At 39.3% G+C, this 23,285-nt stretch overlaps 1 protein-coding gene across 5 annotated transcripts in view; it reads left to right on the top strand.

The window, feature by feature from the left end:
• Positions 1–23,285, top strand: part of LOC124555596 (flavin-containing monooxygenase FMO GS-OX5-like) — a 265,730-nt gene that overhangs the window by 187,434 nt on the left and 55,011 nt on the right. For all 5 annotated transcript variants that reach the window (XM_047129561.1, XM_047129562.1, XM_047129564.1 and 2 more), the window contains one exon: positions 2,563–2,737. In XM_047129561.1, the coding sequence (XP_046985517.1) occupies positions 2,563–2,737 (175 nt within the window). The remainder of the gene's footprint in view (positions 1–2,562; positions 2,738–23,285) is intronic.

Raw genomic sequence — 23,285 nt, 5'->3', positions numbered from 1 at the left:
TGGAACAATCACTTAGAATTTGTTGCACTAATGTCTTGTATGTGACTGCCTTTGTGGATGCACTGAACTTTGCTAAAACCCTTCTAGCATCTTTGAGTCTTCCATTCACCTTCTTTAATATTGATTTTACATGATGTCACCATTTCGTATTGCTTCTTAACATGACTTGCAAATACTTATATGATGTGATGTGTTCAAGATGTTCACCACTAATCTTGTAATCAGATACTTTCTCTGTGTTATAGCTATTATGTTACATTTATCTACATTTAAAGAGACCTTCCATTCATTACATGAAGTGGAAATTTTGTCCAGGCCTTTCTGCGATTCCTCAGGATCATTCACTGATGATACGTGCTTTACAGAACTGTTTAGTATTGCTGATCAAATCTGATAAACTTTTTATATACAGGATGTCACAGAAGGAATGGTCAATATTCAGGGATGTGACAGAAACAATCATTCGAAGTAGAAACGTGTAGCAAACATGGACTCAAAAATGCATACATTAAGAGCTATGAGTACTTATTCATCTTTGTTACTGTGAAACACATCTATTCTACTGGCCAAGTGCTCATTGCTCTTAAGGTATGCATTTTAGTGAACATGTGTGCTAGACAATTTTTTACTGATACCTGTCATGTTTCTGAATAGTGACCATTCCTTCTGGAACACCATGTATACATTGAAAGTATTAAAAGTTTCATTACACTTCTCTGGCACACATCTGCTGCTATTTAAATTTCTGTGGAACAGTCACCATTTATTGTAACATATTGGGTTCTGCAAGTCAGCTATTCCTTGAGCCAATCACATCACATTTTTTCCAAGAGAGTCTGTGTATCTTGTTTAGTTGGTACAGCATTGAATGCCATATAAAAGTGTTCACTTGTATCTAATGTTTGCAATGTGTCATGCATGAAAGAAACTAGGTGTTTCTCACTCAAAAGTTTTTTATTCTGGATCCTTGCTCATCCTTTGAGAGAATCTTGATTTCCTCTTGGAACATCATAATTTTTAGGGTAAGAATGTGTACTATGAGCCTGAAACAGACAAACATTAGCAATACTGATCTGTAGTTATGTGTGTTCAATCCACTAGCCTTCTTATGAACATGAATGACCTGTGCTCTTTCCCTGTCACAAGGGTCTGTTCACTACAGAAATTGGCTCTGAGCACTATGGGACTCAACTTCTGAGATCATTAGTCCCCTAGAACTTAGAACTAGTTAAACCTAACCAACCTAAGGACATCACACACATCCATGCCTGAGGCAGGATTCGAACCTGCGACCGTAGCGGCCCCGGTTCCAGAGTGTAGCACCTAGAACCGCACGGCCACTTTGCCCAGCTCACTACAGAAGTTATTCTTGATAAATATGATCTAGGAAAGGAGTTAATTCCATGGTAATTTCAATGTAAAATCTAACTGGAGTTCTGGGGGGCCAGTACCTTATTCACTTTGAGTAGTTTCAACTGTTTTGCACTACTGGTGGTGCTAATAATGATATCATTCATTTGTGTCTGTGTGGCAGTCTGACACTGGTAAGGAAGTTTCCTCTTTTGTGAATTCATTTTTAAATGCAGAATTTAAAATTTATGCTTTCTATATGCTGCAATCAGATTCAGAACCATATGGATCCACAAGAGACTGAATGTAAGGTTCAGTTCCTTTCATTGACTGCATATACGACGTGACCTTTGTAGGATTTTCTGATAAATCTTTCACCAGTATTTGATTATGAAAGTTGTTGCAGGTTTTGCACATGAACCTTCTTACAGATGCATGAGTTGCTATAAACTTTTCTCTATCAGACTCTCTGCAACCACTTTTTTCAGTGAGAGTATGGTAATCACTTTTTCAGTTTCAAATTATCTCTTTGCTTTTTGGGTTACATTGTAATGAAATGGTGCAAACATTTGGAAGTTATGGAAATTTGTATTGTGAATAGATCACAGCCTTTAGCTATTCATTCTGTCGATTATCTGTTGTTCTTTCTAGAGTTGACTGTTGTTGTTGTTGTGGTCTTCAGTCCTGAGGCTGGTTTGATGCAGCTCTCCATGCTACTCTATCCTGTGCAAGCTTCTTCATCTCCCAGTACCTAATGCCAGTTCCTGTACCAGCACTCATTCAGCAACACACACAATTTCATCATTGACTCTGTTACTGTACATATGCCAGTCTCTTTTTATATCATCCTATTTCTGTGTGGTTTGGAATAGAGAGGGAGGAAGTGGCAAGTTGAAGTATGCCTGGATGTTTCCTCTGGAAATGTGCTGCCTCCAAAAGGCAGGTATGTGGATTTAAATCCCAGTTTGAAACTGGAGGTTTGATCCACGTGGATGTTGTACATTCTAAATATTTATCAGAAGTAAAAGAATTCATTCCTTCACAAAACACTACTTTTGAGGTGAATGGTGTCACACAGAGTGATGTTACTGTGTGTATCCTATTTGATTCCATAATTTTTCTCAACAAGAGCAATTATCAGTAATTTTTTTTCATTATAGAACTTAATTACAATATTTTTGAATAAAACTATATGTGCTACTTCTCTTGCAGGCACTATTCTGAGCCATACATCCCTTATATTCCTGGACTAGAAAAATTCAGTGGTGAAGTCTTCCACAGCCATGTGTATCGTAAACCAGATGGTATAAGTGGACCTGTTCTAGTGTTAGGAGCATCATCATCTGGAATTGATATCAGTCTTGAATTAGCTGCTGCCATGGAACAGGTATTGCAATATACATATATGAGATAAATTTTGTACATTACTCTCTTACTTACATAATAAGAGTTTAAATTTCCTTTGGTCTATTTAACATTTTTAAGTCATAAATAATTATACAGTTTTTAATGTGTTATACATTACACATGCCATAAACCTGACACCAAACTTCAGCTCTTAATAACCACATGTCCTTCTGTATGGAAAAAGAAAGAAAGTGAAATAATTGTCATAGAAAATGCAGGACCACGGGCATCTCAAGCTAAGATGGAAACTTCTGATTTAAAGGAGAGCAGAATGTCATGTAATAGGTTTAAACTTCATATTAGTTTGTAACTAAATATTTTTCTTTCAGCTGGTCTGAGTCTTATATTTTCCCTACAATATAGTCTGATGAGGCAAATATTATTACATTTTCCCCAAAAGTATCCTTAATATAATTTGCATGTGACATCAGCACCATTGAGTCAGAATAGCATGACCACCTGCTTAATATCATATTGGTCAACCTTTGGAAAGCAATACAGAAGAGATAGTACATGACATGGACTTGAGAAGTCTTTGGTAGATTTCTGAAATGTGGGTACCACCTGGTGTCGAAACACAGGTCACACAGTTCCCATAATTTATGAGGTGGTGGTTTGTGGGCACAGAGCTGGTGCTTGATAGTGTCCCAAATGTGTTCCACTGTGTTCTGATATGGTGAATTTTGAGGCCAAGACATCAACAGTGTACACTATCTTGCTCCTCATGCAACTATAGCATGATTCTAGCCATGTGACATGGACAATTATCCTGCTGTAGGCTATCATTGCTGTCATGGAAGACATCAAGCAAGAAGGAATATAGGCAATTCACAATAATTTTCACATGGTTCACAGCTGTCATGGCACCATTCATTACTCTCAGAGGTCCCACGGAAGCCCAGGTGAATGCTGCTGGATGATTTTTTATCTACACATGACCATTGACCTGCTGTAACAAGAAACATGATTCACGTGACTTGGCAACATGTTTTCATTAATCCATGGTCCTATCTCAATGGTCCTGTGCCCAATACAGTTGTAGTTGATGATTTCATTGGGTCAACATGAGAATACTTAGGGGTCATCTGTTAGTGCATAGCTCCGTTTTCAATTATTCATGCTGAATGAAGTGCTGTGCAAAACTTGTACCTGCATCATTGTTCTTTGTCATCAAATCTCCCACAAATTACAGCCGATCTTGCTTTACAGTGCAGGCAACTTCCACGTTCTATGATGAGATATGGACATTCAACACCTTATTGCCTTCTCATGGTTTCACCTTCATTCAACCACTTCACAACAGTAGCAGTGGAACAGCCAACTGGCTTTACTGTTTATGAGGTGCTCGTTCCCAGGCACCATTCTATAACAATGTACCTTTTGTAGAAGCCTCCATATGGCAATAGATTTCTATGTTTTGCAGCCCTTATCATCACTCAGATGATTCCACATTCATCTCTGCTCTGTTATCCATAGCACATCACTTGCCTGCAATGCCACAGTCAGAATTCAGTGTTGTGGTGGGGGGGGGGGGGGGGCAGTGGCCATAATGTGACACATTTGAAAGTAGTGGTTGCTGCCTCTGTTGTATTCAGTAAGCTACACAAATCATTTGAAAGATTTTAAATAATGAACACATAAAGGAGCTTAGCTAGCTGCTGCTTGGGCCAGGCTTGGTTAAACTGGGGTTCAGGAACATGGGGCTGGTCAGTGCCACCAGGTCCCCATTTCTCTGCATGGTTTGGAAAGCACTTTTGGTGATGTGTCTGAATACCATGTGTTTCAGGGTGTAGGGATCTTAGCTTAATCACTGGAAGTGTGAGGTGTGGTAAAAGCTTCAAAAAATAATCTTATTCACAAGATGGGCTCTATAGAACTTGATGTCTGTCAAATGAAAGAAGTAAGAAAACAGTAACATGTGAGGTACTGGCCACATCTCTGTTGTATTAGGCTACTTCCGATATGTTGGGCTTTATCTGTGTTGACACATATTTCAAAAATCAACCTGGAAAGTTCCTTAAGATTAAACAAAGTATGCATTTAAAGCTGTACACAACCCAATCTTATATCTACATTTGCGACATCCCTAAGGAAACCCACACCTACAACTCAATGCACACAGATGTGGCCTGCCAAGGTTGACGCAAATAGCTGTAGTTGCAAATGCATTTGCAGAAGAACACAGAGTCCACCAGAAAAATGTATACTCACTTTAAGGAACAAAAAGTATTACTTATGTGTTTATTTTACATTTAATAATTGATCACACATGTTGTACAACCTTCAGTTTAGCACATGGTTACTTTAAATGTTCAAAATGTTCTCCATTGGTGGCTATACACATAACAGAACGACAAGCAGTTGCCGCACCTACATTAGTCAATGTTACAGTGGAGATCAGTGCACATGTTCCTGTAATCTTCTGGCAAAGTTCCTCCAGCATGCATGGCTTCTGTCGACAGATGTTATCTTTCACAGTTCTTGACAAGTAAAAGTCCATAGGTGTAGGATCTGGCGACCTTGGATGGAAATCAATGGGCCCTCTTCATCCAATCCAATGTCCCAAAAAATTGTCACCCAGGAAAGCTTGTACAGCTAGGTGGTAGTGTGGTGGCACCCCGTCCTGTTAGTAGAAGACCTCTTCATCAGCTCCATAAAGCCCACTTATACCTGGCAAAATTGATGTGCGTAACATTTCCAGGTACACTTCTCCAGTCACAGTAGCATCAAAGGAAAATGGTCCTACTAAGCCCCTACATGATAGTTCACACCATACATGAACCCCTGGTAGATTTACCACTTTATCCACATAAACAGGCAGATTTTCCAGTGCCCAGTACAGATTTTTATGCCGATTCATGGTTCCATTAAGTTTAAATTGTGCCTTGCCACTTTGTCACAAATTGTTTGTCTTCAGTTACCATTTGGTGATACTATTCATAAAATTGCATTAGGCGATCAGGATCATCATCATTAATCGCATGCAGTAATTGTCGAATGTAAACTTCCCACTTTGAAGCTTTCAGAATTCTTCATACTCTTGTACTGCTAACCCTCATTGTGAATGCACATTGCGTAGCAGACTTCTGTGGACAATTAACAAACATTTCCTACACGAGAGCAGACAAAGCAGGACTTTTAGCTGTACGCTGTCTTCCTGATCTTCCTTTGTGAATATCACAAATTGTTCCATGCAATTCAAACTTGTCAATGATGTGTTTAACTGTTAGGTGAGTTGATGGTTCTGTTTCAAACTCCTGCCTTCACTGACGTTGCACTTCAACGGCATTATCAAACTCTAGAAACCACTTCACAATATATTTTTGTTGCTCAAATGTCAAGCATGCTCCAGCCATTTTGCTTTCTCAATACCAAGATGAAAGTACTAACATCTGTTGAGTCATAGACCATACTAGAACACACTCATAACTCAGATCATACTATAATATCGATATCTCGATAGAGCCTGACAAGGAATGTATACATTTTTCTGCTGGACTCTGTCTTATCCACACTAAGCACTTGGTTTGAGCAGCAAGGTGTTCAGTCAGATATTACTATAGCATTACAGGAATGCAGTACAAACATCACCATCTGGAAGGACAACATATCATTTGAATAGAAAAGAAAAGACAAGAAACAACAGAGCTTAATCAAAACATGTAGCCTTAAAGCCACTGAATTGCTATCAGTTATAACTGGTCAACAATGAGAATAGTTTCAAGGCAGAGAGAAATGGGGGAAAGGATATCCTTGCCAACAGATGGCTTCCATGAACAGACACAAACTCAGATCTTGAACGAAGGGGCTAAAGCCATTTGTACAGGAAAGACCAGTATGCATATGCCTGCAGGAAATACACTTTAAAAATTCAGATGCTCCTGTACTATGAGGTCTTCTACAGATAACCAATAGCAAATTGCAGTTCTGCTGCATTTGTCAACAAGAGATATTACAAGCTGTATCTGTGGCTACTGATGCATCTCTTGAAAATGGTCACATCTTTGGCATGTCATCCACCATATCACCAAAATGGAGGCTAGAGGTTATGAGAGTGTTAACTTACAAAGTTTTGTCATGCATATATTTCCTGAGATTCCACAAATACCTGCTCCAGAGGTTGAGGGCATGAGAAGCTCACTCTGTAACAGAGGTTGAGTGACACGTTTTGACTGGGCATTGGGGACTCTTTGTGCAACTTAAGATTACCTGCCCTTGCAGACAGTGGTCATTAGGGTATTGCAGTTGGTCTTGATTTGAGTGATAAGGCCCCAATCTGGTTACACTTCTTAAAGTCTCCTAAAGGAAGCTATTAGAATGTGTGCTCAAAGGAGTGAACTAGACAATATAAGGCTAGTTGGCAATATTTGAACACCAAGAAAGTGCCCTGGACCAAGTGGACAAAATTGTAAGCTTGGCCCAATAGGTTGGTGATTTATTCATCTCAAAGACCCCAGAGCAATATAAAAGCCACACAATCCTCTGGGGAACAATGAATGTCCTTTGCCTTCGTTATAGGTGGACAGCACTATGAGAATTCCCCCTTACATTACTGTGAGAGAACTGTCTTCATAAGGCTTGTTTTTAACTCAGACCTTCCAATACCTTTTCAGATAACTTCATTCAGAGGTATAGTGTCCACCACATAACTATTTTCTAGTTTTAATCATGTATTCATTACCTTAAATAACATGTCATCCAGATTAAAGGATCATATTGATTACTCAATATATATGAGTAGTTTCTTGATTTCATGATTATCCTTTAGTCTTGTAATATATGTGTCACTAGCATCAGGTGAACACTGAAGAGGCTGCAGAAATGGGCAGGGACTACTCATTTGAAGTATTCCAAAGCCAAAACTCTACGGATAAATTTCACTCTAACACTTTAAGAGTTTTTATAGTTTCTGGACCTTGCATTTGATAACAGAATTTAATAGCTACCACATTTGAAACCTTAAAACTAGACCATGGAAGCCTCTGACATACAGAATTGTGTAATTGGCAACATTTGAGGCTCAGATAGAACACTATTGTTGTACATTACAGACACTTTATTCAGTTCAAGTTTGATTGTGGTTAATAAATCACCATTACCCATCTGATGATAGCTGTGCATGACATGTTTCTAATGGCTTAACTGTCAATGAGAGGTTGAACCCTAATCTTCACTATGCTTCATGCAACATTTCTAAAATTTAAATCTATTTTGCAGTCATCTGTATAATAATAAATTATGGTATTTGCCTACATGTATACATGTCACACCCAAAGGCCATGAGGCTACTTGGGATTTGAGCAGAGCAACATCTAACTAACTTTGAGGTTGCAGATATGAAGGTTTTATCATGGATTGAATTAAGTCATCTTTGCCCCTCGTGTTGGGTAGGTCCATATATTTCTCAGTTTATTAGAGTGCATTACCCACAGTACATCAACTCATATTTTCAGGCTTATGTTTCATGAATTCCATAATATACTATGATCTCAAAGTTTTATATGCAGTCACGTGGGATTAGCCAAGCAGTCTAGGGCGCTGCAGTCATGGTTTGTGTGGCTGGTCCCGGCGGAGGTTCGAGTCCTCCCTCGGGCATAGATGTGTGTGTTTGTCCTTAAGATAATTTAGGTTATGTAGTGTGTAAGCTTAGGGACTGATGACCTTAACAGTTAAGCCCCATAAAATTTCACACACATTTGAACATTTTTTTTTTATATGCAAATAAGTATATATAGGAGGAAAGGATACATTGTGTTCTCCAGTTCCTCAAGTGATATGCCATGCATTCACCTCTTACACCCAGCACATAAAACAGTTTGAATTATACAGAACATATCTTACCAGTTAGAGCACCAAGGAATGGTATTGGGACTCTGCTGGGGACATAATGTGTGGGAATCCCAGAAAATGAAATCGTAGATAAAGTGCCGAAGGACTATTACAGGGAACTGATCATTGTATGTGTTAATATGCTATCAGACCAGATATTCATCTGCCAAAATACATGGTTGTGTGTGAGTTACAGTAATCTTAAACATTTTAAGTCCATAACAAGGCTGTAGGTTACATATATTCAGTTGTGAACAGGAGCCAAATTTCCTTTTGCACTTCTGAATACTGATCATTCTTCATTAATGCATGGTTTCCTAGTCTAGTTTGAGGACTTATCAGTGTGTGATAATGTATGGCTTTTGGTGGATCATATTTTAATGGATAGTATTCATAAGCTGACTGAAGGGCAGCCTTTGATTTAAGTGATAACTTGTTTGCCATTACAGATAATGACAGGACATGCGTGGTGAGTATTTTAAACTTTTGTACATTGTTAGTAATACTCAACAAAATAGCAGAATGGAGGTTTTAATATGTGTTTCAGGATGTTTTATAAACATTTATAAATGAAGGCATTAGGTATGTATGTGTACACTTTGAGAGAAAAATATGAATTAATGCTGGATTGTATTACATATAATTGTAATTCCACCAGATACAGCAAAATGCTTGGAAGATCAATTGAGCAGAATGGAAAGTATCTTGAAAAGAGATTATAAGATGAATATGAACAAAATTTAAATGAGGTTAATGGAGTGAAGCCAAATTAAATCAGGCAATACAGAGGGAACAAAATTAGGAAACTAATTCCTAGTTTTAATCATTGCTTTAAATTTTATATAACCTCAGCAACAAAATAACTGACAATGGCTGATGTATAGAGGATATTAACTGCAGACTGGTAATACCAGGGAAAACATTTCTGAAAAAGAAATGTTTGGTGACAGTGAATATATGAAATCTTTTCTGGAAGTCATATATGGAAGTGAAATGTTGATGATACGCACAACAGACAAGAGGAAAATAGAAGGTTTTTAAGTCTGATGTCGTAGAGGTATACTGGAGATTAGTCGAGCAGATTGAGTGACTAATGGAGAAGCATTGACTGAAATTGGAGGGAGAAAAAGCTTATGACACAATTTGCCTAAAAGAAGGGATAGTTTGTTAGGACAAAAGCCATATGGCACAATTCATCTAAAAGAAGGGATCCTATAACATCAGAGAATAACTCATTTGAGAATGGTGAGAAGTATTGGGGGAGGGAGGCGTGTTGGCTAAAAATTGTAGGAGGAAACCAAGGCTTTACTACAGTAAGAAAGCTCAAATAAATGGATGTTGCAATAGTTACACAAGATGAAGAGACTTGCATGAAATATACTCGCATGGCGAGCTGCGTAAAACCATTCTTCAAAATGAAAGTCACAACAGCAACAGAGGATAAAACTTCCTGGCAGATTAAAACTGTGTCAGACTGGGACTTGATCCTGGAACTTTTGCCTTTCATGGGAAATTATTCTACCAACTGTGCTGTCCTAGCATGGCTAAAGTTCTGCCATCACAACTTTACTGCCCCTGTACCTCATTGTCTACCTTTCAAATTTCACAGAAGTTCTCCTGCATACCTTGCAGGCCTAGCTTTTCTCAAAGAAAAGATATTGTGGAGACATGGCTTAGCCATAGGAAACTTCATAAAGTAAAAAAAAAAAAAAATTATCTATGCTCAACTAAAAGTATTCAATAACCGGCACTGGTGACCTCAACATTTAACCCCCCCCTCCCCTCCCTTCCCCTCCCCTCCCCTCCCCTCCTCTCCCCACCCCTCTCCACCCCCCATTCCAAAAAAGGAAAAAAAGATGTTGGATGTGTTGAATAGCAATTGAGTCATCTGTCATTCACTTAAGCTTCTTGTTGTGTTAGACTTAAGTAGTTTATAAATGCTTTTAATTGAGAATACTATGCTAAGTCATGTTTTAGTTCAGTGGTTTTTGCAGTGGAGGTTGTTCCCTCACATCTTGGTGTGTGTGTCATCAAAAAGCACATGATTTATGTATTACAATTTGTGAGTCCTCTCTGCATAGCTCTTACGAGTGTCAGCAATCATTTCACTATTTGTAATTTGAAGAAACTAATTGTTTAGTGGATGTTACTAATGTCAGGTATGATTGGTAAGTCAGCATGATAGCTAGTCATCAGTAAGGTTGGGGAGGGGGGGGGGGGGGAGCGTGTGGTTTATGTCTGTTGTGGTAACTCCTTTCTATTGCTGTTATTTTAATTTTCTTCTAATTTTGTTTATGCAGATTAAAGTATCATTTGATCATGGTACTGAGATTTTTCCATCTGAGTTGAAATAAACTTCTATGCAGGACTGTCACAGTGTCTGCATCATTTTGATCCACAGAGTTCTCTATAACCTCTTACTTACTAGGATCATTCTGATGATTTTCAGAGTGGCTGGGACAGTCCTTTGTCACACTTCCAAGAAATATATGATAGCAGAACCTATATGAATATGTTACTGAATGATTCAGCAGTTTGTGATTATGTAAAACAGTGGTAAGACTTCAATTTTCATGGCTTGTACAGTTTCCATTCATATAGTGATGCAGTTGTAATACAGAACCATTTTTGTGTAACAGTTATTTATGATTTCAAAGTGGGTTTGCAGCACAAAACAAGATATTGTGGAATTGTTCTTGAGATCTGGGCTTGTTGTACTTCCATGGCTAAAGCACTTCACTATTTTATGAAATTCATGCATAAATTTTAGTCATTAAAATAAAATTACAGTGAAATGAATGCCCTTAGCTGCATACAGGCGTTGATATAAGTCAACAGGGACAGTGGAAAATGTGTGCCCTGACCGGGATTCAAACCCAGGCTATCCTGCTTACATGCCAGATGATGCTCTATCCATCTGAGCCACCGAGAACTCAGAGGATAGTGTGACTGCAGGGACTTATTTCTGGCACGCCTCCCGTGAGACCCACATTCCCAACTTAGAGTTCAGGCACTGTTTGTGCATCTGCACAGAATAAGATGGTCAAATGGCCAGTATATATATATATATATATATATATATATATATATATATATATATATATATATATATATATATATATATATATATATATATATATATATATCTCTACATCTACATCTAAATCTACATCCATACTCCGCAAGCCACCTCACGGTGTGTGGCGGAGGGTACCTTGAGTACCTCTATCGGTTCTCCCTTCTATTCCAGTCTTGTATTGTTCGTGGAAAGAAGGATTGTCGGTATGCCTCTGTGTGGGCTCTAATCTCTCTGATTTTAGCCTCGTGGTTTCTTCGCGAGATATATGTAGGAGGGAGCAATATACTGCTTGACTCTTCGGTGAAGGTATGTTCTCGAAACTTCAACAAAAGCCCGTACCAAGCTACTGAGCGTCTCTCCTGCAAAGTCTTCCACTGGAGTTTATCTATCATCTCCGTAACGCTTTTGCGATTACTAAATGATCCTGTAACGAAGCGCACTGCTCTCCGTTGGATCTTCTCTATCTCTTCTATCAACCCTATCTGGTACGGATCCCACACTGATGAGCAGTATTCAAGCAGCAGGCGAACAAGCGTACTGTAACCTACTTCCTTTGTTTTCAGATTGCATTTCCTTAGGATTCTTCCAATGAATCTCAGTCTGGCATCTGCTTTACCGACAATCAACTTTATATGATCATTCCATTTTAAATCACTTCTAATGCGTACTCCCAGATAATTTATGGCATTAACTGCTTCCAGTTGCTGACCTGCTATATTGTAGCTAAATGATAAGGGATCTTTCTTTCTATGTGTTCGCAACACATTACACTTGTCTATATTGAGATTCAATTGCCATTCCCTGCACCATGTGTCAATTCGCTACAGATCCTCCTGCATTTCAGTACAATTTTCCATTGTTACAACCTCTTGATATACCAGAGCATCATCCGCAAAAAGCCTCAGTGAACTTCCGATGTCATTCACAAGGTCATTTATGTATATTGTGAATAGCAACGGTCCTACGACACTCCCCTGCGGCACACTTGAAATCACTCTTACTTCGGAAGACTTCTCTCCATTGAGAATGGCATGCTGCGTTCTGTTATCTAGGAACTCTTCAATCCAATCACACAATTGGTCTGATAGTCCATATGCTCTTACTTTGTTCATTAAATGACTGTGGGGAACTGTATTGAACGCCTTGCGGAAGTCAAGAAACACGGCATCTACCTGTGAACCCGTGTCTATGGCCCTCTGAGTCTCGTGGACAAATAGCGCGAGCTGGGTTTCACACGACTGTCTTTTTCAAAACCCATGCTGATTCCTGCAGAGTAGATTTCTAGTCTCCAGAAAAGTCATTATAACTCGAACATAATACGTGTTCCAAAATTCTACAATTGATCGACGTTAGAGATATAGGTCTATAGTTCTGCACATCTGTTCAATGTCCCTTCTCGAAAATGGGGATGACCTGTTCCCTTTTCCAATCCTTTGGAACGCTACGCTCTTCTAGAGACCTACGGTACACCGCTGCAAGAAGGGGGGCAAGTTCCTTCGCATGCTCTGTGTAAAATCGAACTGGTATCCCATCAGGTCCAGCAGCCTTTCCTCTTTTCATCGATTTTAATTGTTTCTCTATCCCTATGTCGTCTATTTCAATATCTACCATTTTGTCATCTGTGCAATAATCTAGAGAAGGAACTACAGTGCAGTCTTCCTCTGTGAAACAGCTTTGGAAAAAGACATTTAGTATTTTGGCCTTTAGTCTGTCATCCTCTGTTTCAGTACCATTTTGGTCACAGAGTGTCTGGACATTTTGTTTTGATCCACCTACCACTTTGACATAAGACCAAAATTTCTTAGGATTTTCTGCCAAGAAAGTACATAGAACGTTACTTTCGAATTCATTGAACGCCTCTCGCATAGCCCTCCTTACACTACATTTCGCTTCGCGTAATTTTTGTTTGTCTGCAAGGCTTTGTCTATGTTTGTTTTTGCTGTGAAGTTCCCTTTGCTTCCACAGCAGTTTTCTAACTCAGTTGTTGTACCATGGTGGCTCTTTCCCATCCCTTACAATCTTGCTTGGCACATACTCATCTAACGCATATTGTACGATGGTTTTGAACTTTGTCCACTGATCCTCAACACTATCTGTACTTGAGACAAAACTTTTGTGTTGAGCCATCAGGTACTCTGAAATCTGCTTTTTGTCACTTTTGCTAAACAGAAAAATCTTCCTACCTTTTTTAATATTTCTATTTACGGCTGAAATCATCGATGCAGTAACCACTTTATGATCGCTGATTCCCTGTTCTGTGTTAACTATTTCAAATAGTTCAGGACTGTTTGTCACAAGAAGGTCTAATATGTTATCGCCACGAGTTGGTTCTCTGTTTAACTGATCAAGGTAGTTTTCAGATAAAGCACTTAAAAAAATTTCACTGGATTCTTTGTCCCTGCCACCCGTTATGAACGTTTGAGTCTCCCAGTCTATATCCGGCAAATTAAAATATCCACCCAGAAGTATAACATGGTGGGGAAATCTACTCAAAATATTTTCCAAATTATCCTTCAGGTGCTCAGCCACAACAGCTGCTGAGCCAGGGGGCCTATAGAGACTTTCAATTACCATGTCTGGGCCTGCTTTAATCGTGACCTTCACCCAAATTATTTCACATTTTGGATCTCCGTCAATTTCATTTGATACTATTGCAGTTCTTATCGCTATAAACACGCCTCCCCCTTCACTGTCCAGCCTGTCTCTGCGGTATACATTCCAATCTGAGTTTAGGATTTCATTACTGTTTATGTCTGGTTTCAGCCAACTTTCTGTCCCTAGTACTATGTGGGCATTGTGACCATTTATTAATGAGAGCCGTTCTGGGATATATATATATATATATATATATATATATATATATATATATCCCAGAACTGCTCTCATTAATAAATGGTCACAATGCCCACATAGTATATATATATATATATATATATATATATATATATATCCCAGAACTGCTCTCATTAATAAATGGTCACAATGCCCACATAGTACTAGGGACAGAAAGTTGGCTGAAACCAGCCGTTCTGGGAGATATATATATATATCCCAGAACTGCTCTCATTAATAAATGGTCACAATGCCCACATAGTACTAGGGACAGAAAGTTGGCTGAAACCAGACGTAAATAGTAATGAAATCCTAAACTCAGATTGGAATGTATACCGCAGAGACAGGCTGGACAGTGAAGGGGGAGGCGTGTTTATAGCGATAAGAAGTGCAATAGTATCGAATGAAATTGACGGAGATCCAAAATGTGAAATAATTTGGGTGAAGGTCACGATTAAAGCAGGCTCAGACATGGTAATTGAAAGTCTCTATAGGCCCCCTGGCTCAGCAGCTGTTGTGGCTGAGCACCTGAAGGATAATTTGGAAAATATTTTGAGTAGATTTCCCCACCATGTTATACTTCTGGGTGGATATTTTAATTTGCCGGATATAGACTGGGAGACTCAAACGTTCATAACAGGTGGCAGGGACAAAGAATCCAGTGAAATTTTTTTAAGTGCTTTATCTGAAAACTACCTTGATCAGTTAAACAGAGAACCGACTCGTGGCGATAGCATATTAGACCTTCTGGTGACAAACAGTCCCGAACTATTTGAAATAGTTAACACAGAACAGGGAATCAGCGATCATAAAGCGGTTACTGCATCGATGATTTCAGCCGTAAATAGAAATATTGAAAAAGGTAGAGCAACAAACTGTTCATTCGCATGAATGGACACAGGCAGACAGTGTTTGTTGGTAATGAGGATCACCCTGTGGCTAAACATGCCTTGGTGCACGGCCAGCACATCTTGGCACAGTGTTACACCGTCTGGGTTATCTGGATACTTCCCACTAACACCAACCTCTCAGAACTCCGGAGATGGGAACTTGCCCTTCAGTATATCCTCTCTTCTCGTTATCCGCCAGGCCTCAATCTCTGCTAATTTCAATTTGCTGCTGCTCGTACCTCACCTGTCTTTCAACAACATATTTGCCTCTGTACTTCTGCCTCAACTGACATCTTTGCCCAAACTCTTTGCCTTTACAAATGTCTGCTTGTGTCTGTGTATGTACGGATGGATATGTGTGTGTGTGTGTGTGTGTGCGAGTGTATACCTGTCCTTTTTTCCCCCTAAGGTAAGTCTTTCCGCTCCCGGGATTTGAGTGACTCCATACCCTCTCCCTTAAAACCCACATCCTTTCATCTTTACCTCTCCTTCCCTCTTTCCTGATGAAGCAACCGTTTGTTGCGAAAGCTTGAATTTTGTGTGTATGTTTGTGTTTCTTTGTGTGTCTATCGACCTGCCAGCACTTTCATTTGGTAAGTCACAAAATATATATATATATATATATATATATATATATATATATATATATATATAAAGATGGTATCTGTTCTTTCTGACATGTCTAAAAGAACGTGGATCTTAATGCCTGTATGGGGATATATTGCTGTTCACAGAGTAGAGGGAGCATTAAAAAGCAGACAGAAGAAGTTCTTTAGCAGCTTAGCAGCTGAGTTTTGGGTGTCTCTCTCCCTCTCCCCCCCCCCCCCCCCCCCCCCCCCCTCTCTCTCTCTCTCTCTCTCTCTCTCTCTCTCTCTGTCTCTCTCTCTCATTAATTTCAGAGAACACCTTAATGCTTAACTGCAATAAAAAAGAAAAGAAAACCAATAAATACAGTTTCTGACATAGAACTCATGTAAAAATAAAATCTTACTGCCTGAAGGTGGTTAAGCATTCAGAAGTTATTGAATATTCTTAGCCCAGAAAAGGGCAGTTAGATGGAGTCAGTTAGCAAACTGCATAGGTTGTTATTCAGATGTCCTGCAATTCTAATACTGCCATTCCTGTATCTTTATTTCATCATGTCAATAGTGACTCATTCAGAAGAAACTGCAACATTCATTCAGTGAACAAAGATGGAAAAGTGATATGTGTTTCGTTAATAGTTCCTTCAGCACTGTACAGAAAGGTGTGAACTATTCATCAGGTTTCATTTTCAGTAAGCTTCTAGTAAAACTGAAAAAAAAAATAATAGTGCTAAACTCATTCAAATCCAATTTTAAAGATTTCCTTGTGGCACACCCTTCTAATCTGCACAGGAGTTCTTCATGGTAGTTGAGAACTTTTCTCTGTAATGTGTTCCTTATTCATATACAGTCTCATGAATCTTTATTTTAAGTCTTATTAATTAGTCAATTAATTTGTTTGTAAATTTTCTCATCAGAATTCTGCAAATTATGTACTGACTTATTCCATGGCAAGTAGCCTTGGCTCTCATAGCCCCATGGAACCTGCTTGATTAATAAATTAAAAAAAGAAAATTCATTAAGTTCATTGTGCCATGACCCAGTCAGAAGTAATGAATTGCCCCTTGCCAATGCAGGAAAACTACGTCACAGGGTGAAAGATGGTGTCATCTTGATGACCAGTTACTGTGGGGTAAGAAGACATATTCAGAGTGTAAGAGCATTCATTCAGTACACTGATGCTCTGAAACAGGGCAGCCAGAGTGTCTGAGGACTATGGTTTAAATACTGTCCTTCCCAGTGTTTCATGCTGTGGCCACAAGGTGGCCAAGTTGCTTGGGGCTGTATCTGTTACACATTAGCAGCAGCATGCAGCCGTCCTTAGCTTTCCATAGTTGCTGACATTAGAGACTGTCACTGTGTGCACATGCTGCCATCCTGACAGACAGTCACTGACATCAGCATGCCACACTCCCATGGCTCACTGTGTTATTGCAATGGCATGGAGGGAGGGGGGGGGGGGGGGGGGGCAACAGCTTTCACTGCAGTGGTACCACTATAGGAATAAAGGACTATTGCATTCAGGGATGTTTTACCAGCAGTACACCATATATTTCCTGTTAACACCACCATTCACAACTCATGTCCAGGTGATGGAAGCAGCACCTCATTCTGACCTATGAACAGCTGATTCCTCCACCACTGTTGGGCTCAGCTTCCACCCAAAACAATTTATTGTGTTCCATAGATCCCATGAAGAAAGGTAACCTTCAAAATAGACATTAACAGAAATGAAGCCACTCTTAGAAACTTAATTTGTAGTCTATTTTGACAGTAAAATGTAACTATATAGCTTGATATTATTTGCACTTATGCCCACTAAATTTAACCTTGTAAATTAGAAGGAAAGGGACTACTTTGAAATCATTTCCTATTCCCTCACTTATCTGAACTATCTGTTGTTTATCTTCTATTGGCAGCGTAATGTTTACTTGATTCAACTGAAATCTTTCATATAAGATATTCCCAATGAACACTGTTGTTATCATGTATATAACAGAAATTTTTGATCATTTAATGCAGGTAATCAGACAATTTTTTACAATAGTGTCCAATGAAGTATGTTTTCAATTATCTTTGAACTGGTGCAGATTCACAGTTTTCTGCCTGATTTTAGATTGAAGGTTGTTGTGAATACCTTTGCATCAGTATACAACTCACTCTGGATCATAGAAAAGGGGTTGGAGTCCATATTAAAGTTTTTTTTTCTTTTGTCTTGTGACTGTGCAAATCAGAGTTCAGCTGAAACTGATTTTTACTATCAGCAACAAAAATCATTGATGGGCTAATGTACTGGGAAGTGGGTTCCAAAATTCAAAAATCCTTAAAGCATCCTCTGTAAAGACGTGTTTATCTACTTTACACTACATACATATTGCTCACTTCTGCTGAATAGATACTCTTTTTACTTTAGGTATATTGTGCTAGAAGGTAATTCCGTAAGACAATATGAAGTGAGAATGTGCAAAATAAGCCTGCTCGCATGTGTTTAGGTTTGCACAATGAGTGATACTTTGTAGAGAAAAATATTCTGAACTGATAGACTTATCAAATTAGTGATATCTCCATGTCAAATTTTAAATACAGTAAATAAAATTTCACCTCTGCCACAATGTCCTGCATTAATAGTGCTTTATTACTATATAACATTGTGGTATGGCTGGAATTTCATTTACAGCATGCTGAACTGGGCTTCTTGAGTACTTATTCATGTGCTGTCTCCAGTTTAACTTGCTACCCAGATGGACCACCAGAAAAGTTATTGACAATGTTTTGTTTAGTGGATGGCCATTAATATTCACTTTTGGTATTAGCAGGTCATTTTTTGTTCCTTTAAAATTGCATAATGTGAGTCTTTGTGAGATTAAAATATAAAATGTTTACTGTGAACTAGTTTTAGCCCTGTTCAGCTATCATTTGTGCTACGCCTGATAAGGTTGAATTTGGACCTTTGGTTAGTGTGTCTGTGTCATCAGTTTTTGAAATGTCCTGTAAATTCATTGGAAGATTAAGAAAAAGAGTAGAACCAGTAACAATCCTTGTAGGACCCCATATGTTATGTTCCTAGATTCTGAGATTTGTTTGGCTCTCTGCTGTCTCTTATGAAAGTAAATTTCCACCATCCAAGCAAGAAGGATGTCATTAATGCCAAAAGAGATTACTTTAATAATAGTATTTTGTGGTCACAAAGTATACCAAAGGGTCAATTTCTCTTGTTAAGCTCACTAATGACATAATTTGTGAAATTATTTATTGCTTGTCAGTGGTAGTTAACAAGTCATTCACAGAAAGATGAGCCAGCATTCTATCATAAGCCACTTTGAAAATACCAGAAGGAGTTAAAGGAACCAGTAATTAAAGGTGGTATGCACATCTCCAAATTTATATGGGTGTTGCTACAGCTTATTTAAGTTTGTCAGTAAACATGTCTAGAGTCATTGACTGATTACAAAGATAGCTTAAGGATAGTCCTGTTAAATCAAGACAAGATTTTACTATTCTGCTAGAAACACCATCACAGATGGCAGAAGTACCAGTTTTAGTGACCTGATTAATTTTATTATTTACATATGGGTTGTATAAAAAGTGTTTGTTGGTGATGCATGCAGTGTCTGCCAATATAAATGTAAAACATATGGATGCGGTTTTTTCTTTGATGCCACTGTGAAGAAGCAGTAATTGAATTTGGTGGCCAATGATTGAAACTGTCTTGTTTTGCATAGTGCATGTGTTTTGCTTATTTAATAATGAATTGGAATCTTTACATTAAGGTAGTAATGAATTTTCTACTCATGACTCCAGCATGTCTCCTGAATTAAATGGACCTCTCTTTTCATAGTACAAGATACGTTAATGCCAAGAGATATTCATCCTTGGTCCTAGGATTTACTTAATCTTAACCTTGTTTGATTTAGAGGAAAACAAAGGACTTTAGGAATGTGTTTAAAAATGAGGTGAAATTTATATCCACCCTGTAATCTTTATAGATCTGTTCCCAGTGTTCTTGCTGTAATTTCTTTCCAGTCACCATGATTGCATCATTATTTATGATTATTTGACCATACTTTTTGTTTGTAATTGGAACCTTACTTCTCAGAATATTTGGTTGTTAACATTTGACCATTAAGATCTGATTAACCATTGACTACCTCTTTTACATCTAAGTCACAGAAACTTATTGGTTCTAAAAACATCAATCAGTGATTGTTGCACTGTACTCTCAAATCCTTGTTGGAACTTTATGGTTGAGATGGGATAATGGTTCATCTTCTGTGAGCACCTCAGTCTGAGAACACTTGACCATCATTGATTGTGTTGTGAAGGAATTGCTGGTATTGGGGTGAGCTGGAAGTGGCTTAAGGGGTGGAAGTCGTTCTACCTCCATTGGCGCCCTTCACTAATCATTGGAGATCCCCTGTCAACATCTAACTTGAGAGAAGATGTTGTAGTGGCATCCAGCAGGCCATTGGGCAGGCTTGTCCTGGCACAGTCCTGTGTGTCATGCCCGGACAGCTGCTGAGAGGTAGGGTGGAGGAGCTGTATGTCTTGTTGCAGCTGGAGATGATTTAAGTGCCTGACTATATGCTCCTTGCCAGCCACAACTGCAACCATTTGAATTCCCCACCCCCACCCCTACCCCATCCCCCATCCTCTGTTGTCACTGATGATACCTTGGACCCATCAGGTTCTAACCAAAATTGTGAATCCATACATGTGAGCTCATGCGATAGTATGGCTGTGTGCATGAGCAGTGGGCCCACTGGGTTGGATGTAGCAGGTCAAAGAGGATGCAAGGTCTGCACCCGTGAAAATTTCAGCCACACTGTCCATTGACAGGAGTGGGCTGATAGGTGGTGAAGAAGTTCAGTTCAGCTGTCGTCATTATCTTGCGTGTCTGTTGTTTGCAGGTTCTGACCATCCACTCAGCTTCCAACTTGGACATGGGATGGAATGGGGTGGTGGTCTGGTGCTCAATACTATTGTGTTTACAAGAATCCTGAAACACAGATGCTGTGGATTGAGAGCCATTGCGAAAAACCAGGCTGGAAGGTGCTCCCTCTATCGCAGATATGATGAAGGGACACAGATGGTAATTGCTATGGTGGTGGTAACCATCAGTACCACATATGAAATGTTATAGAGGGCATCAGTAACTAGCAGCTCCATTACTCCTTGGAATTATCCAGGTATTCAGGATAGGTTTAAGGGTTGAAACACTGCATTGGCTCTTGCTGGTTGTGGACATAGGCCTGGTAGTTCTGGACCATACATTCTGTGGTGGCTTCAACACAGGCCAATACACATGACACAGCACTCTTGCTTTCCCCAATGTGAAATGTGATGGAGATACAGCAAGCAGGGCTGCAGTGTGGGTTGAATTACAACCCAGCATTCAGAGTCATCAGTGGTAAACAGTATGACACCATCGGCCACATTAAGCCAGTGTTGTAATGAAAAATAGATGCACTATGCTTGGTTGGTGCCTTTAGGCAGGTGCTGTGGCCAAACATACCATACAGCAAACAACACCCTGTGGAGTAGTGAATCATAGCCTGTTTCTGATGCTACTTTGCTGGCCCAAATTGGGAATTCATCAAGGGTGTGTCACTGATTTGCATTTAAGGCAAAACACAGTGCTTCATGCCTGTCAAACTCCACATCTGGACTACACCCCTAAAGGGAATCTCTGTCTACATTTGAGTGTTGTATGGTGGGCTGGTAATGGATCTTGTAGCTGTAGTTACTAAAGAATAATGCTCACCCTGGCAGCCACTGCTCCATTTTATTGGGAAGTTTCAATTGGGGGCTGAATAGCAAAATGAAGGGCCTGTGATCAGTGAGCAGGTGAAACTTTAATACCATAAAGATCTATGGTACTTCTTGACACTATACAGGGTGTTACAAAAAGGTATGGCCAAACTTTCAGGAAACATTCCTCACACACAAAAAAAGAAAATATGTTATGTGGACATGTGTCCGGAAACGCTTACTTTCCATGTTAGAGCTCATTTTATTACTTCTCTTCAAATCACATTAATCGTGGAATGGAAACACACAGCAACAGAATGTACCAGCATGACTTCAAACACTTTGTTACAGGAAATGTTCAACATGTCATCCGTTAGTGAGGATACATACATCCACCCTCCGGCGCATGGAATCCCTGATGTGCTGATGCAGCCCTGGGGAATGGTGTATTGTATCACAGCCATCCACAATACGAGCATGAAGAGTCTCTACATTTGGTACTGGGGTTGCATAGACAAGAGCTTTCAAATGCCCCATAAATGAAACTCAAGAGGGTTGAGGTCAGGAGAGCGTGGAGGCCATGGAATTGGTCTGCCTCTACTAATCCATCGGTCACCGAATCAGTTGTTGAGAAGCATACGAACACTTCGACTGAAATGTGCAGGAGCTCCATCATGCATGAATCACATGTTGTGTCGTACATGTAAAGGCACATGTTCTAGCAGCACAGGTTGAGTATCCCATATGAAATCATGGCGGTGAATCGAGGAAGTACAGTACATACTGACGAAATTAAAATGAGCTCTAACATGGAAATTAAGCGCTTCCGGACACATGTCCACATAACATCTTTTCTTTATTTGTGTGTGAGGAATGTTTCCTGAAAGTTTGGCCGTACCTTTTTGTAGCACCCTGTATATGATAGCCAATGCTACTTTCTCAATTTGTGAATAACTTTGCTATGCCACATTTAATGTTTCAGATGCAAATGTAATGGAATGTTCTGTGCTATAAGCATATTTGTGGGGAAGTGCAGCACCAGTGCCACAGTCTGACGCATTGGTGGCAAGCATTAAGCATTTTCCCCGGTGGAGAGTTGCTAAATGAGATCCCTATGTAAGACATGTTTTAAGTTGCAAGAAAGCTTTCTGCCACAATTCTGATCATAGAAATTTTGCATCTTTTTTAAGCAGATCATTAGTCAAGCAATAAATCTGGACCATGTTGGGAATGAATTTTGTGTAATAATTCACTTTGACCAGGAACACCTGTAGATGTTTGAGGTTGTTTGAAGCTGGTAAGTTTCTGATTGAATCCGCATGATTGTGTGTGGGTGTCAGCCCTTCTTTATTTAATGTATGTCGTAGGCGCTTGACACTTGGCTCAAAGAAGCTACATTTGTTGAGGTGACAATGCAGACGATGGCCTTGGAGCTGCCCAGGCAACGTCTGTAGACTGTACAGGTGGTGTTCTCACATAGGTCCAGTAATTAATGGGTCATCTAAATAATTAACACAGTTGGGGATATCCTGAATGAGTTGCTCAATGTATCTCTGAAATATTGTG

Source organism: Schistocerca americana, chromosome X, assembly GCF_021461395.2.
Source record: "Schistocerca americana isolate TAMUIC-IGC-003095 chromosome X, iqSchAmer2.1, whole genome shotgun sequence".
NCBI lineage: Eukaryota > Metazoa > Arthropoda > Insecta > Orthoptera > Acrididae > Schistocerca > Schistocerca americana.
This window is presented reverse-complemented; position numbering and strand designations above follow the sequence as displayed.